At 47.4% G+C, this 26,619-nt stretch overlaps 1 protein-coding gene across 1 annotated transcript; it reads right to left on the bottom strand.

Moving 5' to 3' along the window:
- Window positions 1-1,070: 1,070 nt before the first annotated feature.
- Window positions 1,071-25,705, bottom strand: LOC143279577 (oxaloacetate tautomerase fahd2, mitochondrial-like). Its single transcript, XM_076583661.1, has 7 exons — window positions 25,545-25,705; window positions 21,100-21,316; window positions 14,940-14,999; window positions 11,110-11,269; window positions 9,713-9,821; window positions 9,240-9,327; window positions 1,071-1,133 (listed from the first exon to the last, which is right to left on the bottom strand). Exons 1-7 carry the CDS (start codon window positions 25,703-25,705, stop codon window positions 1,071-1,073), a joined length of 858 nt encoding a protein of 285 aa, XP_076439776.1.
- Between the last annotated feature and the right edge of the window lie 914 nt (window positions 25,706-26,619).

Genomic DNA, 26,619 nt, shown 5'->3' with positions numbered 1-26,619 from the left:
GCATTCAGTGTTGACCCATCTTTCATCCTGTCTTTATCTCTGTCTACAGCACTCAGTGTTGACCCATCTTTCATCCTGTCTTTATCTCTGTCTACAGCACTCAGTGTTGACCCATCTTTCATCCTGTCTTTATCTCTGTCTACAGCACTCAGTGTTGACCTATCTTTCATCCTGTCTTTATCTCTGTGCACAGCATTCAGTGTTGACCCATCTTTCATCCTGTCTTTATCTCTGTGCACAGCACTCAGTGTTGACCTATCTTTCATCCTGTCTTTATCTCTGTCTACAGCACTCAGTGTTGACCTATCTTTCATCCTGTCTTTATCTCTGTGCACAGCACTCAGTGTTGACCCATCTTTCATCCTGTCTTTATCTCTGTCTACAGCAGTCAGTGTTGACCTATCTTTCATCCTGTCTTTATCTCTGTGCACAGCACTCAGTGTTGACCCATCTTTCATCCTGTCTTTATCTCTGTCTACAGCAGTCAGTGTTGACCTATCTTTCATCCTGTCTTTATCTCTGTGCACAGCACTCAGTGTTGACCCATCTTTCATCCTGTCTTTATCTCTGTCTACAGCAGTCAGTGTTGACCTATCTTTCATCCTGTCTTTATCTCTGTCTACAACACTCAGTGTTGACCTATCTTTCATCCTGTCTTTATCTCTGTCTACAGCACTCAGTGTTGACCTATCTTTCATCCTGTCTTTATCTCTGTGCACAGCACTCAGTGTTGACCTATCTTTCATCCTGTCTTTATCTCTGTCTACAGCACTCAGTGTTGACCTATCTTTCATCCTGTCTTTATCTCTGTGCACAGCACTCAGTGTTGACCTATCTTTCATCCTGTCTTTATCTCTGTCTACAGCACTCAGTGTTGACCTATCTTTCATCCTGTCTTTATCTCTGTGCACAGCACTCAGTGTTGACCTATCTTTCATCCTGTCTTTATCTCTGTCTACAGCACTCAGTGTTGACCTATCTTTCATCCTGTCTTTATCTCCATCTAAAGCAGTCAGTGTTGACCCTGTTCCCAGGACATGCAGCCACTGGTCAGCTGGTCACAGCACACATCACACCACTCTGTTGGTCAGTTTGCCAATGCCCTCAATTCCCACTTCTACCACGTCCCCCTTCTGAAACACACACACATATGCACGAGCGCGCGGTATGAAGTGTGCACACGATCTTGGAGGTCACTTCAGTTATTTTACTTATCAATAATCATTCAGTCAATCACTAAGACACAAACGCTGGACTGAAATTCACCGTGTAATTGTCAGCGACCTGCAATGGAATAATTTCCCCTAATCAAAAATATCTATACCAGTTTCTGATTCTTTTTTGTATATATATTTTTCCCCCCATAATATATGCACTATATATTAATAATGAGTAGGACGGGTAGACCTCACTGCGAAAGATCCAGTCGAAGCGATCAGCTTAACGTGTGCATTGTATAAAATAACATATTGTTCGATTGTCAGTTTTAGCTCTTCTATTTTCTGAAGGTTTTCTTCGATTGGTTGCAGCAGTAAAAGCTTTTTTCTACTTCTTCTTGTCAATGTTTTGTTCCATGGCTGAAATATCAGAGGTATCTTACGGTAAATGCGAACGGGCAAGTCTAATTCCGAATGATGGGTTTGAGTACATGTGAACAATAAAAACAAAGTGTTGAACTCATTAGACATACCATATTATTGAAACATCACACCAGACTGTTGTATTGTTGGTTTTGAACACATGCACACACAATTACACAAACGTACATTTTAACGCACACACCCCACACCACACATAAACCCCTTTTTAGAGCGCTCAGTAACTGTGCATCATTGTTCGTGAATAGACAAGTCGAAATACCTATGGTCTAACGCAAACGACAGTGGTAATGCACAATTCATTCAAGATATCCCATCAAATCAGCTATTTTAAACCGTGTCAAAAGTTCAAGTCCTACTACTTGCTTCCCTTGATTTTAGGATTTCAGAGCACGTTTGTGAACTTACTCAGCAGTAGTGCGCGAAGAGAAGAAAGAGCGCGAAAAAAGCCAGAAATAGTTGATGTTTGATCGGTTCTTTTAAGTGGACATCCATTAAAGTATTAAAACGATATCGAAGCATACGTTAAATTGTGAAATTTGTGTGGTGAGAAAGCTTCGAATTGGTGCGGTACACGAACCGTTCGCAATTGGTGGTGTGTCCATCGAGATCGATGATGACCATCGTTGTCATCCAGCTGGGGGATGGGGGGAGGGTGGTGGTGGGGTGGGGGGGGAGGATGCTCATGAATCTATCTGTGAATGCGCAGATGGCTGAATAGTCCAATCTGCGCACGAAATGTTCGCTGACAGTTGGGGCAGACAAAGACAGGCATATCATTGTCAGGGAGCTTGTTTGCCCGTGACTTTCTGGCCTGCCTCTTCTGAACAGCTGCTGCAGTCCTGTTGGCCTCGCACAACTTGGCGCCTTTGTGCACAGCAGCGCGCCATTTGTCACGGTCCACTGCAGATTCCTCCCAGGAGTCAGGGTTGATATCAAACGCTTTAAGAGAGACTTTCAGAGTATCTCTGAAGCGCTTCTTCTGACCTCCGTGTGATCTCTTCCCTTGTTGCAGCTCGCCATAGAAGAGCCTTTTGGGCAGCCGATGGTCTGGCATGCGCGCCACGTGTCCAGCCCAGCGAAGCTGGGACTGCATCAGGATGGTGAAGATGCTGGGAAGGGTGGCTTTTGCGAGCACCTCTGTGTCTGGGGTCCTGTCTTGCCACTTGATGTTCAGTAGCTTCCTGAGGCACGTTGTGTGGAAGTGGTTCAGCTTCTTGGCATGTCGTTGGTGCACTATCCAAGTTTCGCAGGCGTACAGTAGTGTGGGGAGAACTACTGCTCTGTAGACCTTTAGCTTGGTCTCAAGACTAATGCCTCTTCTGTTCCAGACATTTGCACTGAGTCTACCAAAAGTTGCGCTTGCTCTTGCAATCCTGACGTTTACTTCATCGTCGATGGTCGCATTTCGTGACAGTGTGCTGCCAAGGTATGTGAACCGCTCCACCGCACTGAGTCTCTGACCATTGACTGTGATGTTGGGCTCAACGTAGGGTTTCCCTGGGGCTGGCTGATGGAGAACTTCAGTTTTCCTCGTGCTGATGGTAAGGCCGAAGTTCCTGCTGGCAGTGGCAAACTTGTCAACGCTGAGTTGCATGTCAGCTTCAGATCCAGCGTTGAGGGCACAATCATCAGCAAACAAAAAGTCTCTGATGATGTCTGTCATGACCTTCGTTTTTGCTTGAAGCCTTCTGAGGTTAAACAACTTGCCATCTGTTCGGTACTTTAGGCCGATTCCAACATCGCCATCTCTGAAGGCATCAGTAAGCATTGCAGAGAACATGAGGCTGAACAGCGTTGGAGCCAGGACGCAGCCTTGCTTGACACCATTTGTGACAGCAAAAGGAGCAGATGTTTCGCCATTGTCCTGGACTCGAGCTTGCATGCCTTCATGGAATTGGCTGACCAAGGAAATAAATTTCCGAGGGCATCCGTACTTGGCCATGATCTTCCACAGTCCCTCTCTACTCACGGTGTCGAAGGCCTTAGTGAGGTCGACATAGGTGGAGAACAGATCAGCATTTTGCTCCTGACATTTCTCTTGCAGCTGCCTTGCAGCAAACACCATGTCGGTGGTTCCGCGCTCTTTCCGGAATCCACATTGGCTCTCAGGCAAATGACCTTGGTCAAGGTGTGCTGTGAGGCGGTTTAGTAGGATCCTGGCAAGTATCTTGCCTGTGATGGAGAGCAAGGAAATGCCCCGATGGTTATCACAGGCTTGCCGGTTCCCCTTTCGCTTGTACAAGTGAATGATAGATGCATCTTTGAAATCCTTGGGGATCGTCTCTTCTTTCCACATAAGTGAGTACAGCTGATGGAGCTTCTCAGTCAGCACAGTGCCTCCATCCTTGTAGACCTCTGCTGGTATGGAGTCTGAGCCAGGTGCTTTGCCACTGGATAGCAGACGGATTGCTTTCTGGGTCTCAAGAAGTGTTGGCGGATCGTCCAGTGCTTCGTTGATGGGGACTTGTGGGAGACGGTCTATGGCTTCATCATTTATGGAGGAAGGGCGATTTAAGACACTGTTGAAGTGCTCAGCCCAGCGTTCGAAAATTTTCTCCTTCTCGGTGATCAAGGTATTCCCATCTGCACTGAGGAGGGGGGATGATCCTGAGGATGTGGGGCCGTAGACTTCTTTTAAGGCATCATAGAACCTCTTCATATCGTGCCTGTCAGCATATCCCTGGATCTCATCAGCTTTGTCACTCAGCCACTTATCCTGCATCTGGCGTAACTTTTGCTGAACAGTCCTGCGGATGGCATCGTACGCATCCTTTTTTTGATGTGGACTTTGGGTTGCTCAGGTAGGCTTGATGCAGACGGCGTTTCTCATCCAGAAGCTGCTTGATTTCATCACAGTTTTCATCAAACCAGTCTTTGTGCTTTCTGGTCATGGGTCCCAGGGTCTCTGAAGCTGTACTATAGATCAGCTCACGCAGGGTCCTCCAGTCAGACTCCACATTCTGGTTGTCCAGAGAGGCAGATTCCAGACGATCTTCCAGCAGCTCCACAAAAGACTGTTTGATGGTGATGTTATTCAGCTTAGCGATGTTGAGCCGTTTTGGAGCCTTCTGGCCTTGGGGGCGTCTCTTGGGCTGGATTCGAATATTCAGCTTCGAGACTACAAGGCGATGGTCTGTCCAACACTCGGCACCGCACATGGTCTTTGTTACACGTACATCTTGCCTATCCCTTTTCCTGATGATGACGTAATCGATGAGATGCCAATGCTTTGAGCGAGGGTGCATCCATGACGTCCTGTTACGGGTAGGGAGGCAGAAAACTGTGTTGGTTATCAGCAGTTCGTGCTCTGAACAAGTCTGAAGCAAAAGCAATCCATTTGGGTTGCAGTGGCCCACACCGTGCCTTCCAATCACTACATCCCAGGAGATGTAGTCAGAGCCAACTCTAGCATTGAAGTCCCCAAGAATGATGAGCTTGTCTGCTTTAGGGATAGCAGCAATGACAGAGTGAAGGTCCTCGTAGAACTTCGCCTTCACTTCATCCGGGTTGGTCATGGTTGGGGCGTAGGCACTGACAATGGTGAGGTGCTTCTGGCCAGATGCCAGTGGGAGTTTCATGGTCATAAGCCTATCGTTGACTCCCTTTGGGATTCCAGCTAGCTTGCTGACAAGTGCTGTTTTTTACTGCAAAACCAACGCCAGCCTCACGTCGCTCTTCGCTTCCTCGTCCACTCCAGAAGAAGGTGTAACCAGATCCCCATTCACAGAGCTCGCCTTCGCCTGCAAGCCGAGTCTCACTCAAGGCTGCGATGTCAATGTTGTATCTGGCGAGTTCGGATGCAACTAGTGCCGTTCTCCTTTGGGGTCTGTCCGCGTTATCTCTGTCCAGGAGAGTCCTTATGTTCCAAGCACCAATGGTGAGAGGAACGATCCTTGTTTTTTTTCTTTTCTTTCTTTTTGTTTCGACTGCTGATGTAGGGTCCCCGCCAGCCGCGGTATGCTGGCCAGGGTGATATGGAGCAGGCAATTTTTAGGGCACCTTTTCTAGCCCCTTCCTCATGCCAGGGAGGTGAGCAGTGCATTCCTAAAGAGGGCTGCTCAGACGCTCAGACGGCTGCCGAGCTCCATCGCTGCTCCTGTCGACGAAGAACGACCCTATGGCCTGAGCCGCCTGCGTGCAGGTCTGCGGCTGCGACTGCCAGTGTACCCACACCTGTCGTTTCGTCGCTCGCCTGTCGCCACAGGACTTGGGGGTGATGAAGTGATGAAGCATGAAAGGTCATTTTGGATGACTGATGACTTGCGCGATGAGTTTGTTTAAAGTGAAGAGGAGCTGCGCAACGTCGACCTCACTCTCTCGTCCGGGTCCACCAATTTCCAGTGGCAAGACTAAGTCGAGACGACTGGAGGATGAGCACGGATGCAGTGGATGACCAAGATATCCTTTCGGTGTCTCATCTTGCTCTCTGCACTCCACAGTGCGTTGCTGTAACCGCCTTCCTCTCCGTTGAACCGATAGGTTTCTTCCGCAGATTCTGCCGGATCCAGACTTCGCATGCATGGGTAGACACACCCCGGGGGCCAACTGCGTGTGGCATGCACACAGCACAGTGGAGCTAGATGGCCGTCGGTGGCTCGCCTGAGCCAACGCCCTTTTATGGATCTCCATAAGGGTGTCTAGCCACCCGCCTCACCAGTCCCGGAAGGGAGCAGTGGGAGTGCCGGTTTAGTCGCCGGCAACCCGACCCTGAACAGGTTGTACTGGATTACATGTTACTTGTAGCAGATCTAATGACCTGACCTGACCGTTCGCAATTACACGCTATTTGACTCACTGCCAAAAGGTGGGCACATTGATGGTTGTGTATTTTCTATGACAAAAAAACTTATCCATTTATGTTGCGTGTGCTTTGCAATAATGTAGAAAAATGCCCAACGACACACCTGAGACAATATAAACTACCAATCCCTGTCAGTTTTACAGTAATTTGATCTGGACGGAAGTTAACCCCCCTAAAATGGGCTGCTAAAAATAGCACACGACGGAAGATCATCAATGTTTCTGTGCAACAACGTGCCTGGGGTACAAATCCAAATTATTGTTTATTAGGAGTGCGTTCCTTTACATTATGAAGCAAGAAGCCAAAATTATCTCTTGAACGAATGTTAATCCCATATGAAAACTTTGATGCTGGACATCATTCATTACGTAAACATTCTATCAAAATCATCATTCCCGGTGTATCACCTGCTAGGCTTTCCATTACACTGGGAATTGACACCATTTGTTAAAATGGACATTACACTAGGCTTTCCATTACACTGGGAATTGACACCATTTGTTAAAATGGACATTACACTAGGCTTTCCATTACACTGGGAATTGACACCATTTGTTAAAATGGACATTACACTAGGCTTTCCATTACACTGGGAATTGACACCATTTGTTAAAATGGACATTATACTACGCGAAAACATGAAGACAGATTTTTTTTTAAAGTGTTTTTTTCCGTTTTTTTAAAGCAATTTCTGAACGCTCTGATATGGAGGTAAACAATGATGTCCATAATCAAACCTCATCAAAATTAATTAATCCACTTTTTAAAAACTTTGACACCATCTGCACATCTGGACTGCCGAGGTGTACTTCCTGTTGCAGCTGATCGACAGAGAGGCGACATTGCGGTGTTCTGTCTGAACTGATCGATAAAGAGGCGACATTGCGGTGTTCTGTCTGAACTGATCGACAGAGAGGCGACATTGCGGTGTTCTGTCTGAACTGATCGACAGAGAGGCGACATTGCGGTGTTCTGTCTGAACTGATCGACAAAGAGGCGACATTGCGGTGTTCTGTCTGAACTGATCGACAGAGAGGCGACATTGCGGTGTTCTGTCTGAACTGATCGACAGAGAGGCGACATTGCGGTGTTCTGTCTGAACTGATCGATAAAGAGGCGACATTGCGGTGTTCTGTCTGAACTGATCGACAGAGAGGCGACATTGCGGTGTTCTGTCTGAACTGATCGACAAAGAGGCGACATTGCGGTGTTCTGTCTGAACTGATCGATAAAGAGGCGACATTGCGGTGTTCTGTCTGAACTGATCGACAAAGAGGCGACATTGCGGTGTTCTGTCTGAACTGATCGACAAAGAGGCGACATTGCGGTGGCGGTTGGGCCACTGGCAAGCTGAACGCTGATGTGCGAGTCCTTCCATCTTCATTCTTCGTCATGAAGAGGGCAGTGAGAAAGCCTTAGAAGACATTGAAATATAAAAAGAGAGACTGCTAAATCTGGAAGCAGAAGACATTAAGTTGTCTGTGTTGGATGATTAAGCAAAGTGAAGAAATAATCCCTAATGAGTATGATGCGAGAAATGTAGAGAGTGAAGGAAGAAATAAGTTGATGTGGATGTGGTATTGAGATAGTGGAACAGAGAAATGTCTTTAATGAGTATGGTGTGAGAAATGTAGAGTGAAGGAAGAAATAAGTTGATGTGGATGTGGTATTAAGATAGTGGAGCAGAGAAATATCTTTGAGAAACAGTGAGAATGGGAGTGAAAACATACTCTAGTATCAGTTGAAGATACATGCACATGTTTTTTCGATGGTGGATGTGAACTTGGAAAAGACACTGCTCAAGAGAAGAAAGTTATTTTTTGATACTCTATTTTGATTGGAGGAGTGATGGTGTTTGATAGATGAATCTTGTTGTGGAGTGTATGATTATAAACTGTTGATAATTAACCCATAGAAATATGTGTATGTTATCAAGATTTGATTAGGACTGAAAATTAGTATGTGGACAAATATCTATGCTTTGTTTGGTTTATGAAAAAAAATCAGCGTTGGCAAACACTATCAACCTTCAAGTGGTCTGATTTTGTACTTGTAGCTGGAAGAGTATGTGTGGTGTGTGAGAGAGAAAACACGAACATAACGCACGCTGACATTACACATGAAGTGAGGTTGTGAGAGACATTGAACATCATTCATTTTGTTACATTCCACGCCTCACGCATACGTAACAGCAATATCTGCTTCATAGAGCAATATACATTTCAGAACACACTATGTGCTTCATACAGCAATATACATTTCAGAACACACTGTGTGCTTCATACAGCAATATACATTTCAGAACACAGCCACAGTAGTATGTGCTTCTTGTAAGGAGTTGTGGTCTGATCACCAGTTCCTCGTGAACTCTGCTCGACAGTGACCGTATTCATGTTATGAGGGATCACTCAGCCTGTACACTGTTTTGCTGTTTTACCTGTGACCACACACTTGATGTTTTCAGCCTGATGAATGCAGACAAAGGAAAAAGAATGTCTTAATAACACAGCAAGTCTGGCCTGTCTATCAAGGTTTCCAACTATCACCCTTCATTCTTCTACACTTCACATAGCAATATACATTTCACAACACAACCTCAGTACTATGTGCTTCACATAGCAATTTACATTTCAGAACACACTGTGTGGCTTCATATAGCAATATACATTTCACAACACACAGCCTCAGTACAAAATGTGTGCTTAACAAACAAAATGATGAGATCACAAATGTACTATATATTTGAGTACTACACGCCCTTAATGCTATGTGTGTGTTTGAAACAACAAATGATGAAAGTGCAGATATCTAGACATGGCATGAAAGCCGACTCCTACCTTGAGAAATTCGGGCGGCTTGCGGAAGGCACCACCACCAGGTGGCGAGCCAGTGAGAATGAGGTCACCTGGTTTTAGCGTCATGAACCTGCAAACACCAGAGATGTCATTAATGACGTCACCTGGTTTTAGCATCCTGCAAACACCAGTGATGTCATTAATGACGTCAACTGGTTTAGCGTCATGAATCTAGAAACACCAATGATGTCATTATCGTGTGGGGGTAGAGGGTGTGGGGGTGGAGGGGAGAGGAGGAGTGTAGGTGGTGTATAAGGGTGGAGGGGGTGGGTGAAGAGAGGTGTGGAGGGTGTGTGGAGGAGGAGGGGTGTGGGTGTGGTGTGGGGGTGGAGGAGGGAGGAGGAGTGTGGGGGAAGAAAGGTGTATAAGGGTGGAGGGGATGGGGGGGTGGGGGGAAGAGAGGCGTGGAGGGTGTGTGGGGGAGGAGGGGTGTGGTGTGGTGTGGGGGCACTGACCTGGAGATGAAAGCTACCAGCTGTGGAGTCTTGAACACCAGCTGGTTGGTGCTGCTGTCCTGTTTGGTCACTCCGTTCACACGGGTCCACAGCTTCAGGTCGTGGGGATCTGAACACATCACTCACAGTGTCAGGGTGTGGGGATCTGAACACATCATTCACAGTGTCAGGGTGTGGGGATCTGAACACATCACTCACAGTGTCTGAGTGTGGGGATCTGAACACATCACTCACAGTGTCTGAGTGTGGGGATCTGAACACATCATTCACAGTGTCAAGGTGTGGGGATCTGAACACATCACTCACAATATCAGGTTGTGGGGATCTGAACACATCATCACACTGAACACATCACTGACAGTGGTGTGGGGATCTGAACACATCATTCACAGTGTCAGGGTGTGGGGATCTGAACACATCATTCACAGTGTCAGGGTGTGGGGATCTGAACACATCATTCACAGTGTCAGGGTGTGGGGATCTGAACACATCATTCACAGTGTCAGGGTGTGGGGATCTGAACACATCACTGACAGTGAAAAGTTGTAGGGATCTGAACACATCACTCACAGTGTCAGGGTGTGGGGATCTGAACACATCACTCAGTGTCAGGGTGTGGGGATCTGAACACATCACTCAGTGTCAGGGTGTGGGGATCTGAACACATCACTCACAGTGTCAGGGTGTGGGGATCTGAACACATCGCTCACAGTGTCAGGGTGTGGGGATCTGAACACATCACTCACAGTGTCAGGGTGTGGGGATCTGAACACATCATTCACAGTGTCAGGGTGTGGGGATCTGAACACATCATTCACAGTGTCAGGGTGTGGGGATCTGAACACATCACTCACAGTGTCAGGGTGTGGGGATCTGAACACATCACTCATAGTGTCTGGATGTGGGGATCTGAACACATCACTCATAGTGTCAGGGTGTGGGGATCTGAACACATCACTCACAGTGACAGGATGTGAGGATCTGAACACATCGCTCACAGTGTCAGGGTGTGGGGACCTGAACACATCGCTCACAGTGTCTGAGTGTGGGGATCTGAACACATCACTCATAGTGTCTGTGTGTGGGGATCTGAACACATCATTCACAGTGTCAGGGTGTGGGGATCTGAACACATCATTCACAGTGTTTGAGTGTGGGGATCTGAACACATCGCTCACAGTGTCAGGATGTGGGGACATCACTGACAGTGACCGGTTGTGTAGATCTGACATATTTTCTTTCGTGATTCCCAAATTTTGATGCTGGAGCCTCCAGCCCGTAATCATAGAGCACCGGGAAGACACACAGGAAGAGAGCAAACCTGCAATGCTTGGGCTCTAGCCTGTAAACACAGGTAAACATAGGTGTACCGGTAAGACACGGAAACAAAGCAAAACCTTTCACGTCATCCTTTGTGATGATGGCGGGACCCAAGGGACAAAACCCATCCATGGATTTGCCCAACAGAACTTGTCTCCCATTTTTGGCCTGCCAGTCTCTGGCACTGACGTCATGAGCCACCGTGAACCCAAAAACGTAGTCCATGGCTCTGTCCTCCTGCACAGCACAAAGTGATGATGTCATCAGTCACCGTGAACCCAAACACGTAGTCCATGGCTCTGTCCTCCTGCACAGCACAAAGTGATGATGTCATCAGTCACCGTGAACCCAAACACGTAGTCCATGGCTCTGTCCTCCTGCACAGCACAAAGTGATGATGTCATCAGTCACCGTGAACCCAAACACGTAGTCCATGGCTCTGTCCTCCTGCACAGCACAAGCAGCACAAAGTGATGATGTCATGAATCTCCTTCAACACAACAGCACAAAGTGATGACGTCATAACAATATTTCATTTTTATATAGCACTATCATTCAAGCACGAGCAAGCTCTAAGTGCTTAACAATCCAGTACCTAAAGTGAAACAAGAAAGCACATAAAAAGTAGCAGAAACATAGCACAGAATTATATGATATTATATAAAACACAATGCACAATACCCACAAAGTAACATACTCTCAATACTACAACTGTTACACTCCAACACACACACACACACACACACACACACACACACACACACACACACACACATGATTAAACGGCTGAGGTAATAGCAATTTCCACTTAAAATACATACATGTAAAAAGTAGCATTATTGTAATTTGCATGCCATATATTTTGTAAAAAAAAAATTAATTGTAAAATAAACCTTTGGATAGAAAATGTAAAAATGGTAAAAGGAGTGAAAATCATTTTCCCTTTCGAACCACACCACCACCATCCATCTACTCATCCCCATTCTCTCTACTCACACATCACACACACTCACATTGCCGTCAGCCTGGGACAACAGCACTATCTGAGTTATGACAAGTTGTTGTTTTTTTTAAGAGATAAATTTTAAGATTTGAGGACAGGCGAAAAAATGGGTCAAACTGACCTGTAGGTGGTGAGAAAATCTCCCCATGAAGAAGGGCCTAGGGCCCGAAACGTAGGGAAATTCCTTCACCAAAGGACCAGTTACCACCTACAGGTCAGTTTGACCCATTTTTTTTCACCTGTTTCAAGTCCTGCAGTCAAGATTTCCTCTGCATCTTTTAAGATTTGCTTTAAAGGTAGATAGATGAACTGTTTGTCTGAGAGCAATAGGCAGAGAATTCCATGTTGTTGGGTCGAAGACGGAAAATGACCTCTTTCCACAGGAGTTAAAGTATCGGGGAACAATTAGCTGGGAGTAATCAAGAGATCTCAATGTTCTATTTGGCAAGTACGGGTTAACAAGCTCAGAAAGATATGAAGGTGTGGTATCACAATTCTGGCACTGAAAGCATAGACAGGCAACTCCGTATTCAATTCTGGCTTGAACAGGCAACCAATGAATTGGCCGCAGGAGAGCAGCAGCACTCTCCCTCATCGACTTTTTAAGGACAAGCCGACCTGCGCTATTCTGTATTTTCTGGAGCTTGTTGAGTTTATCACTGGGAAGGCCAGCTAAGAGAGAATTGCAATAATCTAGGTGGAATAAAATGGGGGCAACAGCAAGTTTGTTGGCGGCATCAACAGACAGGAAGGGGCGGATTTTATTTATCTTACGAAGCTGAAGGTAAAGAACTTTACACAAGTGGTTCACATGAGTTTCCATCGTGAGGGATGAATCTAGATAAAAACCAAGATTGCGGACAGAGCTAGAGAAAGAAATTTCTATGTAAGAACAAACGATATACGTTGTATTTATCTGCTTGAGCTTATTATTATTACTAGTCAACATGAGTTCTGTTTTATCATATGTTTTGTTTCATCCACTTTGCTACATTTTCTATACCAGTTTTAAATTTAGAAGCCAAACATGGAATTTCAGAGGGAATAGTAGAATCAGGCAGTTGAGAATCATAGTGAGATACAGACTGTTGGATGATCAAGCTTAGACGTTGTGCGTATAAAATGTACTGGTCCCAGGACGGAACCATGTGGTACTCCATATCTGATGAAACAGACTGGCTTCCATTTACAAGGACAGAGTGTGTGCGACCTGATAAGTAGGAATGAAACCATTTCAGAACAGTACCATTGAGTCCGAACACAGCACGCAACCTTCTGGCCATAATGTCATGGTCTATTGTGTCAAATGCTGCAGAAAGGTCCACAGAATGGATACCTTGTCTGCATCAGATGCTAGCAACAGGTCGTTACCGTGCTGTGTCCCTTTCTGTATGCTGACTGAAATGGCCCCAGGAGACTGTGGATCTTGAGGTGTTTCATAAGCTGGCTGAGCACAATACGTTCTAAAACTTTGGACAGAAATGGGAGGTTTCATACTGGTCTATAGTTTTTCAGATTTTCGGGATCAAGACCAGCTTTCTTCAAAAGGGGACACACCAAGAAATGCTTGAAGGACTGTGGGACAACACATGAGGTCAAGGATATATTCATGGTACTGGTTATAGTTGGTAGTAATTCTTCTAAACATTGGTAAAATATAGATTCTTCTAAACATTGGTAAAATATAGAATGTGGGATATGATCGAGACTGCATGATTCCTTTTTGTCATGAGCCACTGTGAACACAAAGTGATGACATCTTGAGTCACCCTGTATCCAAGCAGCACGAGCAAAACGAAAGCGGAATAGTGTCACAGTGAACAATTCAGATCATGAGTTGAACTGAACTCAACAGGACATCTTTATCAACAACAATGAACTCAGATGATGAGTTAAACTGAACTCACCGGGACATCTTCATGGATGACAATGACTTTGGATGATGAACTGCACTCACGGGACATCTTCATGGATGACAATGACTTTGGATGATGAACTGCACTCACGGGATATCTTTATGGATGACAATGACTTTGGATGATGAACTGCACTCACGGGACATCTTCATGGATGACAATGACTTTGGATGATGAACTGCACTCACGGGATATCTTTATGAATGACAATTACTTCAGATGGTGAGGTGAACTGCACTCACGGGACATCTTTATGAATGACAATGACTTTGGATGATGAACTGCACTCACGGGATATCTTTATGAATGACAATTACTTCAGATGGTGAGGTGAACTGCACTCACGGGACATCTTTATGAATGACAATGACTTTGGATGGTGAGGTGAACTGCACTCACGGGACATCTTTATGGATGACAATGACTTTGGATGATGAACTGCACTCACGGGATATCTTTATGAATGACAATTACTTCAGATGGTGAGGTGAACTGCACTCACGGGACATCTTTATGAATGACAATGACTTTGGATGATGAGGTGAACTGCACTCACGGGACATATTTATGAATGACAATGACTTTGGATGATGAGGTGAACTGCACTCACGGGACATCTTTATGAATGACAATGACTTTGGATGATGAGGTGAACTGCACTCACGGGACATCTTTATGAATGACAATGACTTTGGATGATGAGGTGAACTGCACTCACGGGACATCTTTATGAATGACAATGACTTTGGATGATGAGGTGAACTGCACTCACGGGACATATTTATGAATGACAATGACTTTGGATGATGAGGTGAACTGCACTCACGGGACATATTTATGAATGACAATGACTTTGGATGATGAGGTGAACTGCACTCACGGGACATCTTTATGAATGACAATGACTTTGGATGATGAGGTGAACTGCACTCACGGGACATATTTATGAATGACAATGACTTCAGATGATGAGGTGAACTGCACTCACCGGGACATCTTTGGCTGTTTTGCCCATGACAATGACTAGCTCCACTTCCCAGTCCAGTTGCTGAAAGGGAAACACTGTGAATCAGCTCATGCTGAACAACAGTAAGTAGCTCTCTCGTTATATTATATGCACTCTCATTGATGCACACACACACACACACACACACACACACACACACACACACAGAGCAAATTCTACTCTTCAACTTCCAACCATTAAAACTCAGCTATTATTCCTCTGAGTGTTGTTTCGTTGTCATTTAGGTATGACATTGTCGATAAACCAGGCATCACGTGATATGCAAATGATCATTCCCCTGCTACTTTGAATGTCTTTGTCTTCCTGAAGTTCCTCAATCATGCCATTAATTTTTATGTTCTGGAGACATGCTTTCATCACCAAGACATTACCGTCAATGTCACCACGACCTTACCATAACCATGACAGCATCATTCATGTCACCATGTAATCACCATCACCATTACATCATCATTACTGTCACCATGTAATCATCATCACCATGACATCATTACTGTCACCATGTCATTATCATCACTATCACTATAACATCATCACTATCACCATGTCATCATCATCACTATCACTATAACATCATCATTACTGTCACCATGTAATCATCATCACTATCACTATAACATCATCATCACTGTCACCATGTAATCATCATCACTATCACTATAACATCATCATCACTGTCACAATGTAATCATCATCACTATCACTATAACATCATCATCACTGTCACCATGTCATCATCATCACTATCACAATAAAATCATCATCACTGAAACCATAACACCATGACTTCACCATGCAACACAGTACAGGGAGAAAGGTTACCTGTGTGACTGGAGGACAGAAAGGTTACCTGAGTGACTGGAGGATAGAAAGGTTACCTGTTACCTGAGTGACTGGAGTGACTGGAGGACAGAAAGGGTACCCGAGTGACTGGAGGATAGAAAGGTTACCCGAGTGACTGGAGGACAGAAAGGATACCTGAGTGACTGGAGTGACTGGAGGACAGAAAGGTTACCAGAGTGAGTGGAGGATAGAAAGGTTACCTGAGTGAGTGGAGTGACTGGAGGACAGAAAGGTTACCTGAGTGAGTGGAGTGACTGGAGGACAGAAAGGTTACCTGAGTGACTGGAGGATAGAAAGGTTACCTGAGTGACTGGAGGATAGAAAGGTTACCAAAGTGACTGGAGGACAGAGAGGTTACCTGTGTGACTGGAGGATAGAAAAGTTACCTGAGTGACTGGAGGACAGAAAGGTTATCTGTGTGACTTGAGGATAGAAAGATTACCAAAGTGACTGGAGGACAGAGAGGTTACCTGAGTGACTGGAGGATAGAAAAGTTACCTGTGTGACTTGAGGATAGAAAGGTTACCAGAGTGACTGGAGGACAGAAAGGTTACCTGAGTGACTGGAGGATAGAAAGTTTACCTGAGTGACTGGAGTGACTGGAAGATAAAATTATTACCTGTGTGACTGGAGTAATTGGAGAACAGAAAGGTTACCTGAGTGACTGGAGGATAGAAAGGTTACCTGAGTGACTGGAGTGACTGGAGGACAGAAAGGTTACCTGAGTGACTGGAGTGACTGTATGATAGAAAGGTTACCTGAGTGACTGTATGATAGAAAGGTTACCTGAGTGACTGGAGTGACTGTATGATAGAAAGGTTACCTGAGTGACTGGAGGATAGAAAGGTTACCTGAGTGACTGGATGATAGAAAGGTTACCTGAGTAACTGGATGATAGAAAGGTTACTTAAGTGACTGGAGGATAGAAAAGTTACCTGAATGACTGGAGTGACTGGAGGTTAGAAGAGTTACCTGGGTGAGTGGAGGATAGAAAGGTTACCTGAGTGACTGGAGTGACTGGAGGACAGAAAGGTTACCTGAGTGACTGGAGGATAGAAAGGTTAGGGTTAGAGTGACTGGAGTGACTGGAGGATAGAAAGGTTACCTGTGTGACTTGAGGATAGAAAGGTTACCAAAGTTTCCTGGAGGACAGAGAGGTTACCTGAGTGACTGGAGGATAGAAAGGTTACCTGAGTGACAGGAGGATAGAAAGGTTACCTGAGTGACTGGAGTGACTGGAAGATAAAATTGTTACCTGCGTAACTGGAGTAATTGGAGAACAGAAAGGTTACCCGAGTGACAGGAGGATAGAAAGGTTACCTGAGTGACTGGAGTGACTGGAGGACAGAAAGGTTACCTGAGTGACTGGAGTGACAGGAGGATAGAAAGGTTACCTGAGTGACTGGAGTGACTGGAGGATAGAAAGGTTACCTGAGTGACCGGAGTGACTGGAGGACAGAAAGGTTACCTGAGTGACTGGAGTGACTGGAGGACAGAAAGGTTACCTGTGTGACTGGAGTGACTGGAGGACAGAAAGGTTACCTGTGTGACTGGAGTGACTGGAGGACAGAAAGGTTACCTGAGTGACTGGAGGACAGAAAGGTTACCTGAGTGACTGGAGCATAGAAAGGTTACCTGAGTGACTGGAGCATAGAAAGGTTACCTGAGTGACTGGAGGACAAAGGTTACCTGTGTGACTTGAGGATAGAAAGGTTACCAAAGTGCCTGGAGGACAAAGGTTACCTGAGTGACTGGAGGATAGAAAGGTTACCTGAGTGACTGGAGGACAAAGGTTACCTGTGTGACTTGAGGATAGAAAGGTTACCAAAGTGCCTGGAGGACAGAGAGGTTACCTGAGTGACTGGAGGATAGAAAGGTTACCTGAGTGACAGGAGGATAGAAAGGCTACCTGAGTGACAGGAGGATAGAAAGTTTACCTGAGTGACTGGAGTGACTGGAAGATAAAATTGTTACCTGTGTGACTGGAGTAATTGGAGAACAGAAAGGTTACCTGAGTGACTGGAGGATAGAAAGGTTACCTGAGTGACTGGAGGATAGAAAGGTTACCTGAGTGACTGGAGGATAGAAAGGTTACCTAAGTGAATGGAGGAGAGAACGGTTACCTGAGTGACTGGAGTGACTGGAAGATAAAATTGTTACCTGTGTGACTGGAGTAATTGGAGAACAGAAAGGTTACCTGAGTGACTGGAGGATAGAAAAGTTACCTGAGTGACTGGAGGATAGAAAGGTTACCTGAGTGACTGGACGACAGAAAGGTTACCTGAGAAACTGGAGGACAGAAAGGTTACCTGAGTGACTGGAGGATAGAAAGGTTACCTGAATGACTGGAGGATAGAAATGTTACCTGAGTGACTGGAGGATAGAAAGGTTACCTGTGTGACTTGAGGATAGAAAGGTTACCAAAGTGACTGGAGGACAGAAAGGTTACCTGAGTGACTGGAGGATAGAAAGGTTACCTGAGTGACTGGAGGACAGAAAGGTTACCTGAGTGACTGGAGGATAGAAAGGTTACCTGAGTGACTGGAGGATAGAAAGGTTACCTGTGTGACTTGAGGATAGAAAGGTTACCAAAGTGACTGGAGGACAGAGAGGTTACCTGAGTGACTGGAGGATAGAAAAGTTACCTGTGTGACTTGAGGATAGAAAGGTTACCTGAGTGACTGGAGTGACTGGAGGACAGAAAGGTTACCTGTGTGACTGGAGTGACTGGAGGACAGAAAGGTTACCTGTGTGACTGGAGTGACTGGAGGACAGAAAGGTTACCTGAGTGACTGGAGGACAGAAAGGTTACCTGAGTGACTGGAGGACAGAAAGGTTACCTGAGTGACTGGAGCATAGAAAGGTTACCTGAGTGACTGGAGCATAGAAAGGTTACCTGAGTGACTGGAGGACAAAGGTTACCTGAGTGACTGGAGGATAGAAAGGTTACCTGAGTGACTGGAGGACAAAGGTTACCTGTGTGACTTGAGGATAGAAAGGTTACCAAAGTGCCTGGAGGACAGAGAGGTTACCTGAGTGACTGGAGGATAGAAAGGTTACCTGAGTGACAGGAGGATAGAAAGGCTACCTGAGTGACAGGAGGATAGAAAGTTTACCCGAGTGACTGGAGTGACTGGAAGATAAAATTGTTACCTGTGTGACTGGAGTAATTGGAGAACAGAAAGGTTACCTGAGTGACTGGAGGATAGAAAGGTTACCTGAGTGACTGGAGGATAGAAAGGTTACCTGAGTGACTGGAGGATAGAAAGGTTACCTAAGTGAATGGAGGAGAGAACGGTTACCTGAGTGACTGGAGTGACTGGAAGATAGAAAAGTTACCTAAGTGAATGGAGGAGAGAACGGTTACCTGAGTGACTGGAGGATAGAAAAGTTACCTGAGTGACTGGAGGATAGAAAGGTTACCTGAGTGACTGGAGGATAGAAAGGTTACCTGAGTGACTGGACGACAGAAAGGTTACCTGAGAAACTGGAGGACAGAAAGGTTACCTGAGTGACTGGAGGATAGAAAGGTTACCTGAATGACTGGAGGATAGAAATGTTACCTGAGTGACTGGAGGATAGAAAGGTTACCTGTGTGACTTGAGGATAGAAAGGTTACCAAAGTGACTGGAGGACAGAAAGGTTACCTGAGTGACTGGAGGATAGAAAGGTTACCTGAGTGACTGGAGGATAGAAAGGTTACCTGTGTGACTTGAGGATAGAAAGGTTACCAAAGTGACTGGAGGACAGAGAGGTTACCTGAGTGACTGGAGGATAGAAAAGTTACCTGTGTGACTTGAGGATAGAAAGGTTACCAAGGTGACTGGAGTACAGAGGTTACCAAAGTGACTGGAGGATAGAAAGGTTACCTGAGTGACAGGAGGATAGAAAGGTTACCTGAGTGACTGGACGACAGAAAGTTTACCTGAGTGACTGGAGGATAGAAAGGTTACCAAAGTGACTGGAGGATAGAAAGGTTACCTGAGTGACAGGAGGATAGAAAGGTTACCCGAGTGACAGGAGGATAGAAAGTTTACCTGAGTGACTGGAGTGACTGGAAGATAAAATTGTTACCTGTGTGACTGGAGTAATTGGAGAACAGAAAGGTTACCTGAGTGACTGGAGTGACTGGAGGACCGAAAGGTTACCTAAGTGAATGGAGGAGAGAACGGTTACCTGAGTGACTGGAGGACAGAAAGGTTACCTGAGTGACTGGAGGATAGAAAGGTTACCTGGGTGACTGGATGATAGAAAGGTTACTTAAGTGACTGGAGGACAGAAAGGTTACCTGAGTGACTGGAGGATGGAAAGGTTACCTGAGTGACTGGAGGATGGAAAGGTTACCTGAGTGACTGGAGGATGGAAAGGTTACCTTGGTGACTGGAGGACAGAAAGGATACTTAAGTGACTGGAGGACAGAAAGGTTACCTGAGTGACTGGAGGATGGAAAGGTTACCCGAGTGACTGGAGGATAGAAAGGTTACCTGAGTGACTGGAGGATGGAAAGGTTACCCGAGTGACTGGAGGATAGAAAGATTACCTGAGTGACTGGAGGATGGAAAGGTTACCTGAGTGACTGGAGGATAGAAAGGTTACCTGAGTGAGTGGAGGATGGAAAGGTTACCTGAGTGACTGGAGGATAGAAAGGTTACCTGAGTGAGTGGAGGATGGAAAGGTTACCTGTGTGACTGGAGGACAGAAATGTTACCTTAGTGACTGGAGGATAGAAAGGTTACCTGAGTGACTGGAGGATAGAAAGGTTACCTGAGTGACTGCAGTGACTGGTTGATAGAAAGGTTACCTGAGTGACTGGAGGACAGAAAGGTTACCTTAGTGACTGGAGGATAGAAAGGTTATCTGAGTGACTGCTGTGACTGGAGGATAGAAAGGTTACCTGAGTGACTTGAGGATAGAAAGTTTACCTGAGCGACTGAAGAATACAACGGTGGGGGATAGAAAGTTTACCTGAGTGACTTGAGGATAGAAAGTTTACCTGAGTGACTTGAGGATAGAAAGTTTACCTGAGCGACTGAAGAATACAACGGTGGGGGATAGAAAGTTTACCCGAGTGACTTGAGGATAGAAAGTTTACCTGAGTGACTGGAGGATAGAAAGTTTACCTGAGTGACTGGAGGATACAAAGATTACCTAAGTAACTGGAGTGATTGGAGGACAGAAAGTTTACCCGAGTGTATGGAGTGACAGTATGATAGAAAGGTTACCTGAGTGACTGGAGGATAGAAAATTTACCTAAGTGACTGGAGGAGAGATCGGTTACCTGAGTGACTGGAGGATATACCAGATCGTCGGTGGGTCCAATGATAGAACTGTTGAACTTGCTAAAGATGACTGGCTCCTGTGGCATAGGGCAGCCCTGTTCCAGGCAGTGGTCTGTGTAGTTCATGCCTACACACAGGATCTTCTCTGGGTTGGTGATGGGGGCCAGCACCTTCAGGTTCTCCCGCTTGTGAACAAAGTGACCGCTCTCCACTGCCCTGTCCCGTGTGTCACCAAACTGTCAGATTCTTAGCGCTGCGAGTCAGCAACAAGGATAACAAATTCAGTTCTATTCTGTTCTGTTACAAGTGTTCAGTCGTGTCCAGAAGACAGGTGTTACAAGTGCTCAGTCGTGTCCAGAAGACAGGTGTTACAACAGTGTTCAGTCGTGTCCAGAAGACAGGTGTTACAACAGTGTTCAGTCGTGTCCAGAAGACAGGTGTTACAACAGTGTTCAGTCGTGTCCAGAAGACAGGTGTTACAACAGTGTTCAGTCGTGTCCAGATTACAGGTGTTACAAGTGCTCAGTCGTGTCCAGAAGACAGGTGTTACAACAGTGTTCAGTCGTGTCCAGAAGACAGGTGTTACAACAGTGTTCAGTCGTGTCCAGAAGACAGGTGTTACAACAGTGTTCAGTCGTGTCCAGAAGACAGGTGTTACAACAGTTGTTTAGTCGTGTCCAGATTACAGGTGTTACAAGTGCTCAGTCGTGTCCAGAAGACAGGTGTTACAACAGTGCTCAGTCGTGTCCAGAAGACAGGTGTTACAAGTGTTCAGTCGTGTCCAGAAGACAGGTGTTACAAGTGTTCAGTCGTGTCCAGAAGACAGGTGTTACAACAGTGTTCAGTCGTGTCCAGAAGACAGGTGTTACAACAGTGTTCAGTCGTGTCCAGATTACAGGTGTTACAAGTGTTCAGTCGTGTCCAGAAGACAGGTGTTACAACAGTGTTCAGTCGTGTCCAGAAGACAGGTGTTACAACAGTGTTCAGTCGTGTCCAGATTACAGGTGTTACAACAGTGTTCAGTCGTGTCCAGAAGACAGGTGTTACAACAGTGTTCAGTCGTGTCCAGAAGACAGGTGTTACAAGTGTTCAGTCGTGTCCAGAAGACAGGTGTTACAACAGTGTTCAGTCGTGTCCAGAAGACAGGTGTTACAACAGTGTTCAGTCGTGTCCAGAAGACAGGTGTTACAACAGTTGTTTAGTCGTGTCCATGTGGACAATGTGGCCTCGCGGTTGGCCAGGAAACAAGGACAGTTGACGATCCAACAAAACCAGACACACCAGACGACCTTCAGACGACCACAATGCACCCGCCCGCCACCCACCAACCACCTATAACCAAGCCATCGACAGCACATCAACTACTCACCAACTATCCACCAACTAACCAATCAACCAATCCACCAACTACCCACCATCCGACTTACCCACCAAGTATCCGCCAACTAACCATCGGGTACCCACCAAAAACCCACAAACTGCTCACAGCCAATCCACCAGGTAACACACCTACTACCCACCAAAAACCCACAAACTGCTCACAGCCAATCCACCAGGTAACACACCTACTACCCACCAACAACCCACCAGGTAACACACCTACTATCCACCAACAACCCACCAGGTAACACACCTACTATCCACCAACAACCCACCAGGTAACACCTACTATCCACCAACAACCCACCAGGTAACACACCTACTATCCACCAACAACCCACCAGGTAACACACCTACTACCCACCAACAACCCACCAGGTAACACACCTATCCACCAACAACCCACCAGGTAACACACCTATCCACCAACAACCCACCAGGTAACACACCTACTATCCACCAACAACCCACCAGGTAACACACCTACTACCCACCAACAACCCACCAGGTAACACACCTATCCACCAACAACCCACCAGGTAACACACCTACTATCCACCAACAACCCACCAGGTAACACACCTACTACCCACCAACAACCCACAAACTGCCCACAGCCAGCCCACCAGGTAACACACCTACTACCCACCATCCAACCCATACCAACCAACTACCCACTAACAACCCAGGAACTAACCCACCAACTTACCCGTTCCACTCACCAACTACAAACTACTCACATACCCAACACCTAAACAATTGACTAACGCACCAACTGCCCCACACTAAATAACTGACAAATTACCAACAAAACAACCATCTGTGCCCCCACTCCCACCCCCATCAGTGCTCATATTGCCCCCGCCCCCCCCCCCCCCCCGCCCCCCAGCCATGATCACACAGGTCAGTGTTCACATTGCCCCCCCCCCCCCACCCCGCCGTCCCAGCGATGACCACACAGGTCAGTGTTCACATTGCCCCCCCCCCGCCCCCCACCCCACCCTCCCAGCGATGATCACACAGGTCAGTGTTCACATTGCCCCCCCCCCCCCACCCCCTACCCTCCCAGCGATGATCACACAGGTCAGTGTTCACATTGCCCCCCCCCCCCCCCACCCCACCCTCCCAGCCATGATCACACAGGTCAGTGCTCACATTGCCCCCCCACCCCCCACACCCCACCCTCCCAGCGATGATCACACAGGTCAGTGTTCACATTGCCCCCCACCCCACCCTCCCAGCGATGACTACACAGGTCAGTGTTCACATTCCCCCCCCCCCGCCCCCCACCCCACCCTCCCAGCGATGACCACACAGGTCAGTGTTCACATTGCCCCCCCCCGCCCCCCACCCCACCCTCCCAGCGATGATCACACAGGTCAGTGTTCACATTGCCCCCCCACCCCCCACACCCCACCCTCCCAGCCATGATCACACAGGTCAGTGTTCACATTGCCCCCCCCCCCACCCCCCACCCTCCCAGCGATGACCACACAGGTCAGTGCTCACATTGCCCCCCCCCCCACCCCCCACCCTCCCAGCGATGACCACACAGGTCAGTGTTCACATTGCCCCCCCCCCCCGACCCCCCACCCTCCCAGCGATGACTACACAGGTCAGTGCTCACATTGCCCCCCACCCCCCACCCCCCACCCTCCCAGCGATGACTACACAGGTCAGTGTTCACATTGCCCCCCCCCCGCCCCCCACCCCACCCTCCCAGCGATGACCACACAGGTCAGTGTTCACATTGCCCCCCCCCCCGCCCCCCACCCCACCCTCCCAGCGATGATCACACAGGTCAGTGTTCACATTGCCCCCCCCCCACCCCCCACCCTCCCAGCGATGATCACACAGGTCAGTGTTCACATTGCCCCCCCCCCCCCACCCCACCCTCCCAGCCATGATCACACAGGTCAGTGTTCACATTGCCCACCCACCCCCCACCCCCCACCCTCCCAGCCATGATCACACAGGTCAGTGTTCACATTGCCCCCCCACCCCCCACCCCCCACCCTCCCAGCGATGATCACACAGGTCAGTGTTCACATTGCCCCCCCCCCCCACCCCCCACCCTCCCAGCGATGACCACACAGGTCAGTGTTCACATTGCCCCCCCCCCCCCCCGACCCCCCACCCTCCCAGCGATGACTACACAGGTCAGTGTTCACATTGCCCCCCCACCCCCCACCCCCCACCCTCCCAGCGATGATCACACAGGTCAGTGTTCACATTGCCCCCCCCCCCCACCCCCCACCCTCCCAGCGATGACCACACAGGTCAGTGTTCACATTGCCCCCCCACCCCCCACCCCCCACCCTCCCAGCCATGATCACACAGGTCAGTGTTCACATTGCCCCCCCCCCCCCCCACCCCCCACCCTCCCAGCGATGATCACACAGGTCAGTGCTCACATTGCCCCCCCCACCCCCACCCCACCCTCCCAGCGATGACTACACAGGTCAGTGTTCACATTGCCCCACCCCCCGCCCCCCACCCCACCCTCCCAGCGATGATCACACAGGTCAGTGTTCACATTGCCCCCCCCCCCCACCCCCCACCCTCCCAGCGATGATCACACAGGTCAGTGTTCACATTGCCCCCCCCACCCCACCCTCCCAGCCATGATGACACAGGTCAGTGTTCACATTGCCCACCCACCCCCCACCCCCCACCCTCCCAGCGATGATCACACAGGTCAGTGTTCACATTGCCCCCCCCCCACCCCCCACCCTCCCAGCGATGACCACACAGGTCAGTGTTCACATTGCCCCCCCCCCCCCCCGACCCCCCACCCTCCCAGCGATGACTACACAGGTCAGTGCTCACATTGCCCCCCCACCCCCACCCCACCCTCCCAGCGATGACTACACAGGTCAGTGCTCACATTGCCCCCCACCCCCCACCCTCCCAGCGATGACTACACAGGTCAGTGCTCACATTGCCCCCCCCCCCCGCACCCCCCCCCCCCAGCGATGACCACACAGGTCAGTGCTCACATTGCCCCCCCCCCCCCCCCCGGCACCCCCCCCTCCCAGCGATGACCACACAGGTCAGTGCTCACTGTGTGGCGGCGGCCAGGTGTGGAGGGCCTCCCTGAATGAAGTCCCTCATGTTGTGCGGCACTGTGGGGTCCACCTCCGTCACATCCACGATGTCTCCTCCTTCACTCTGCTCCACCCCCACCCCGAGCCGACCGTTCCATTCAAACTGCACGAACCGCATTCTGTCGCTGCTGCAACTGTGGCCAGTACACTGTAAGAAACAATCATTCACACTGTAAGACACAATCATTCACACTGTAAGACACAATCATTCACACTGTAAGAAACAATCCCGTAAGAAACAATCCTTCACACTGTAAGAAACAGTCCTTCACACTGTAAGAAACAATAGAAACAATCCTTCACACTATAAGAAACAATCCTTCACACTAAGAAATAATCCCGTAAGAAACAATCCCTCAACTATAAGAAACAATCCCTCACACTGTAAGAAACAATGTAAGAAAAAATCCCTCACTCAATAAGAAACAATCCCTCACAATGTAAGAAACAATCCCTCACACTGTAAGAAACAATCCTTCACACTTTAAGAAACAATCCCTCACACTGTAAGAAACAATATCACTGTAAGAAACAATCCCTCACACTGTAAGAAACAATCCTTCACACTTTAAGAAACAATCCCTCACACTGTAAGAAACAATATCACTGTAAGAAACAATCCCTCACACTGTAAGAAACAATCCCTCACACTGTAAGAAACAATCCCTCACACTGTAAGAAACAATAAGAAACAATCCCTCACATTGTAAGAAGCAATCCTCAACAATCCCTCACACTGTAAGAAACAATCCCTCACACTGTAAGAAACAATGAGAAACAATCCCTCACACTGTAAGAAACAATCCGTCTGTAAGAAACAATCCCTCACACTGTAAGAAACAATCACAAGAAAGAATCCCTCACACTGTAAGAAACAATCCCTCACACTGTAAAGAAACAATCCCTCACACTGTAAGAAGCAATCCCTCACACTCACACAGTAAGAAACAATCCCTCACACTGTAAGAAACAATCACACAGTAAGAAACAATCCCTCACACTGTAAGAAACAATCACACAGTAAGAAACAAT

This window comes from Babylonia areolata, chromosome 2 (genome assembly GCF_041734735.1).
Source record: "Babylonia areolata isolate BAREFJ2019XMU chromosome 2, ASM4173473v1, whole genome shotgun sequence".
Lineage (NCBI taxonomy): Eukaryota > Metazoa > Mollusca > Gastropoda > Neogastropoda > Buccinidae > Babylonia > Babylonia areolata.
Note: the sequence above shows the minus strand (reverse complement) of the source record. Positions and strands in the feature narration are given on the sequence as shown.

What these genes read in the sequence shown, in the direction of transcription:
- LOC143279577 (XM_076583661.1), bottom strand. Translation starts at nt 25,705, where the DNA reads ATGCGGTTCGTGCAGTTTGAATGGAACGGTCGGCTCGGGGTGGGGGTG. An exon ending in CACAAAGGATGACGTGAAAG is followed by an intron (nt 9,822 to 11,109) that starts GTTTTGCTTTGT and finishes TGATGTGTTCAG; the next exon opens with ATCCCCACGACCTGAAGCTG. An exon ending in AGCCGCCCGAATTTCTCAAG is followed by an intron (nt 1,134 to 9,239) that starts GTAGGAGTCGGC and finishes TGTGTGTTTCAG; the next exon opens with AAGGGGGACGTGGTAGAAGT.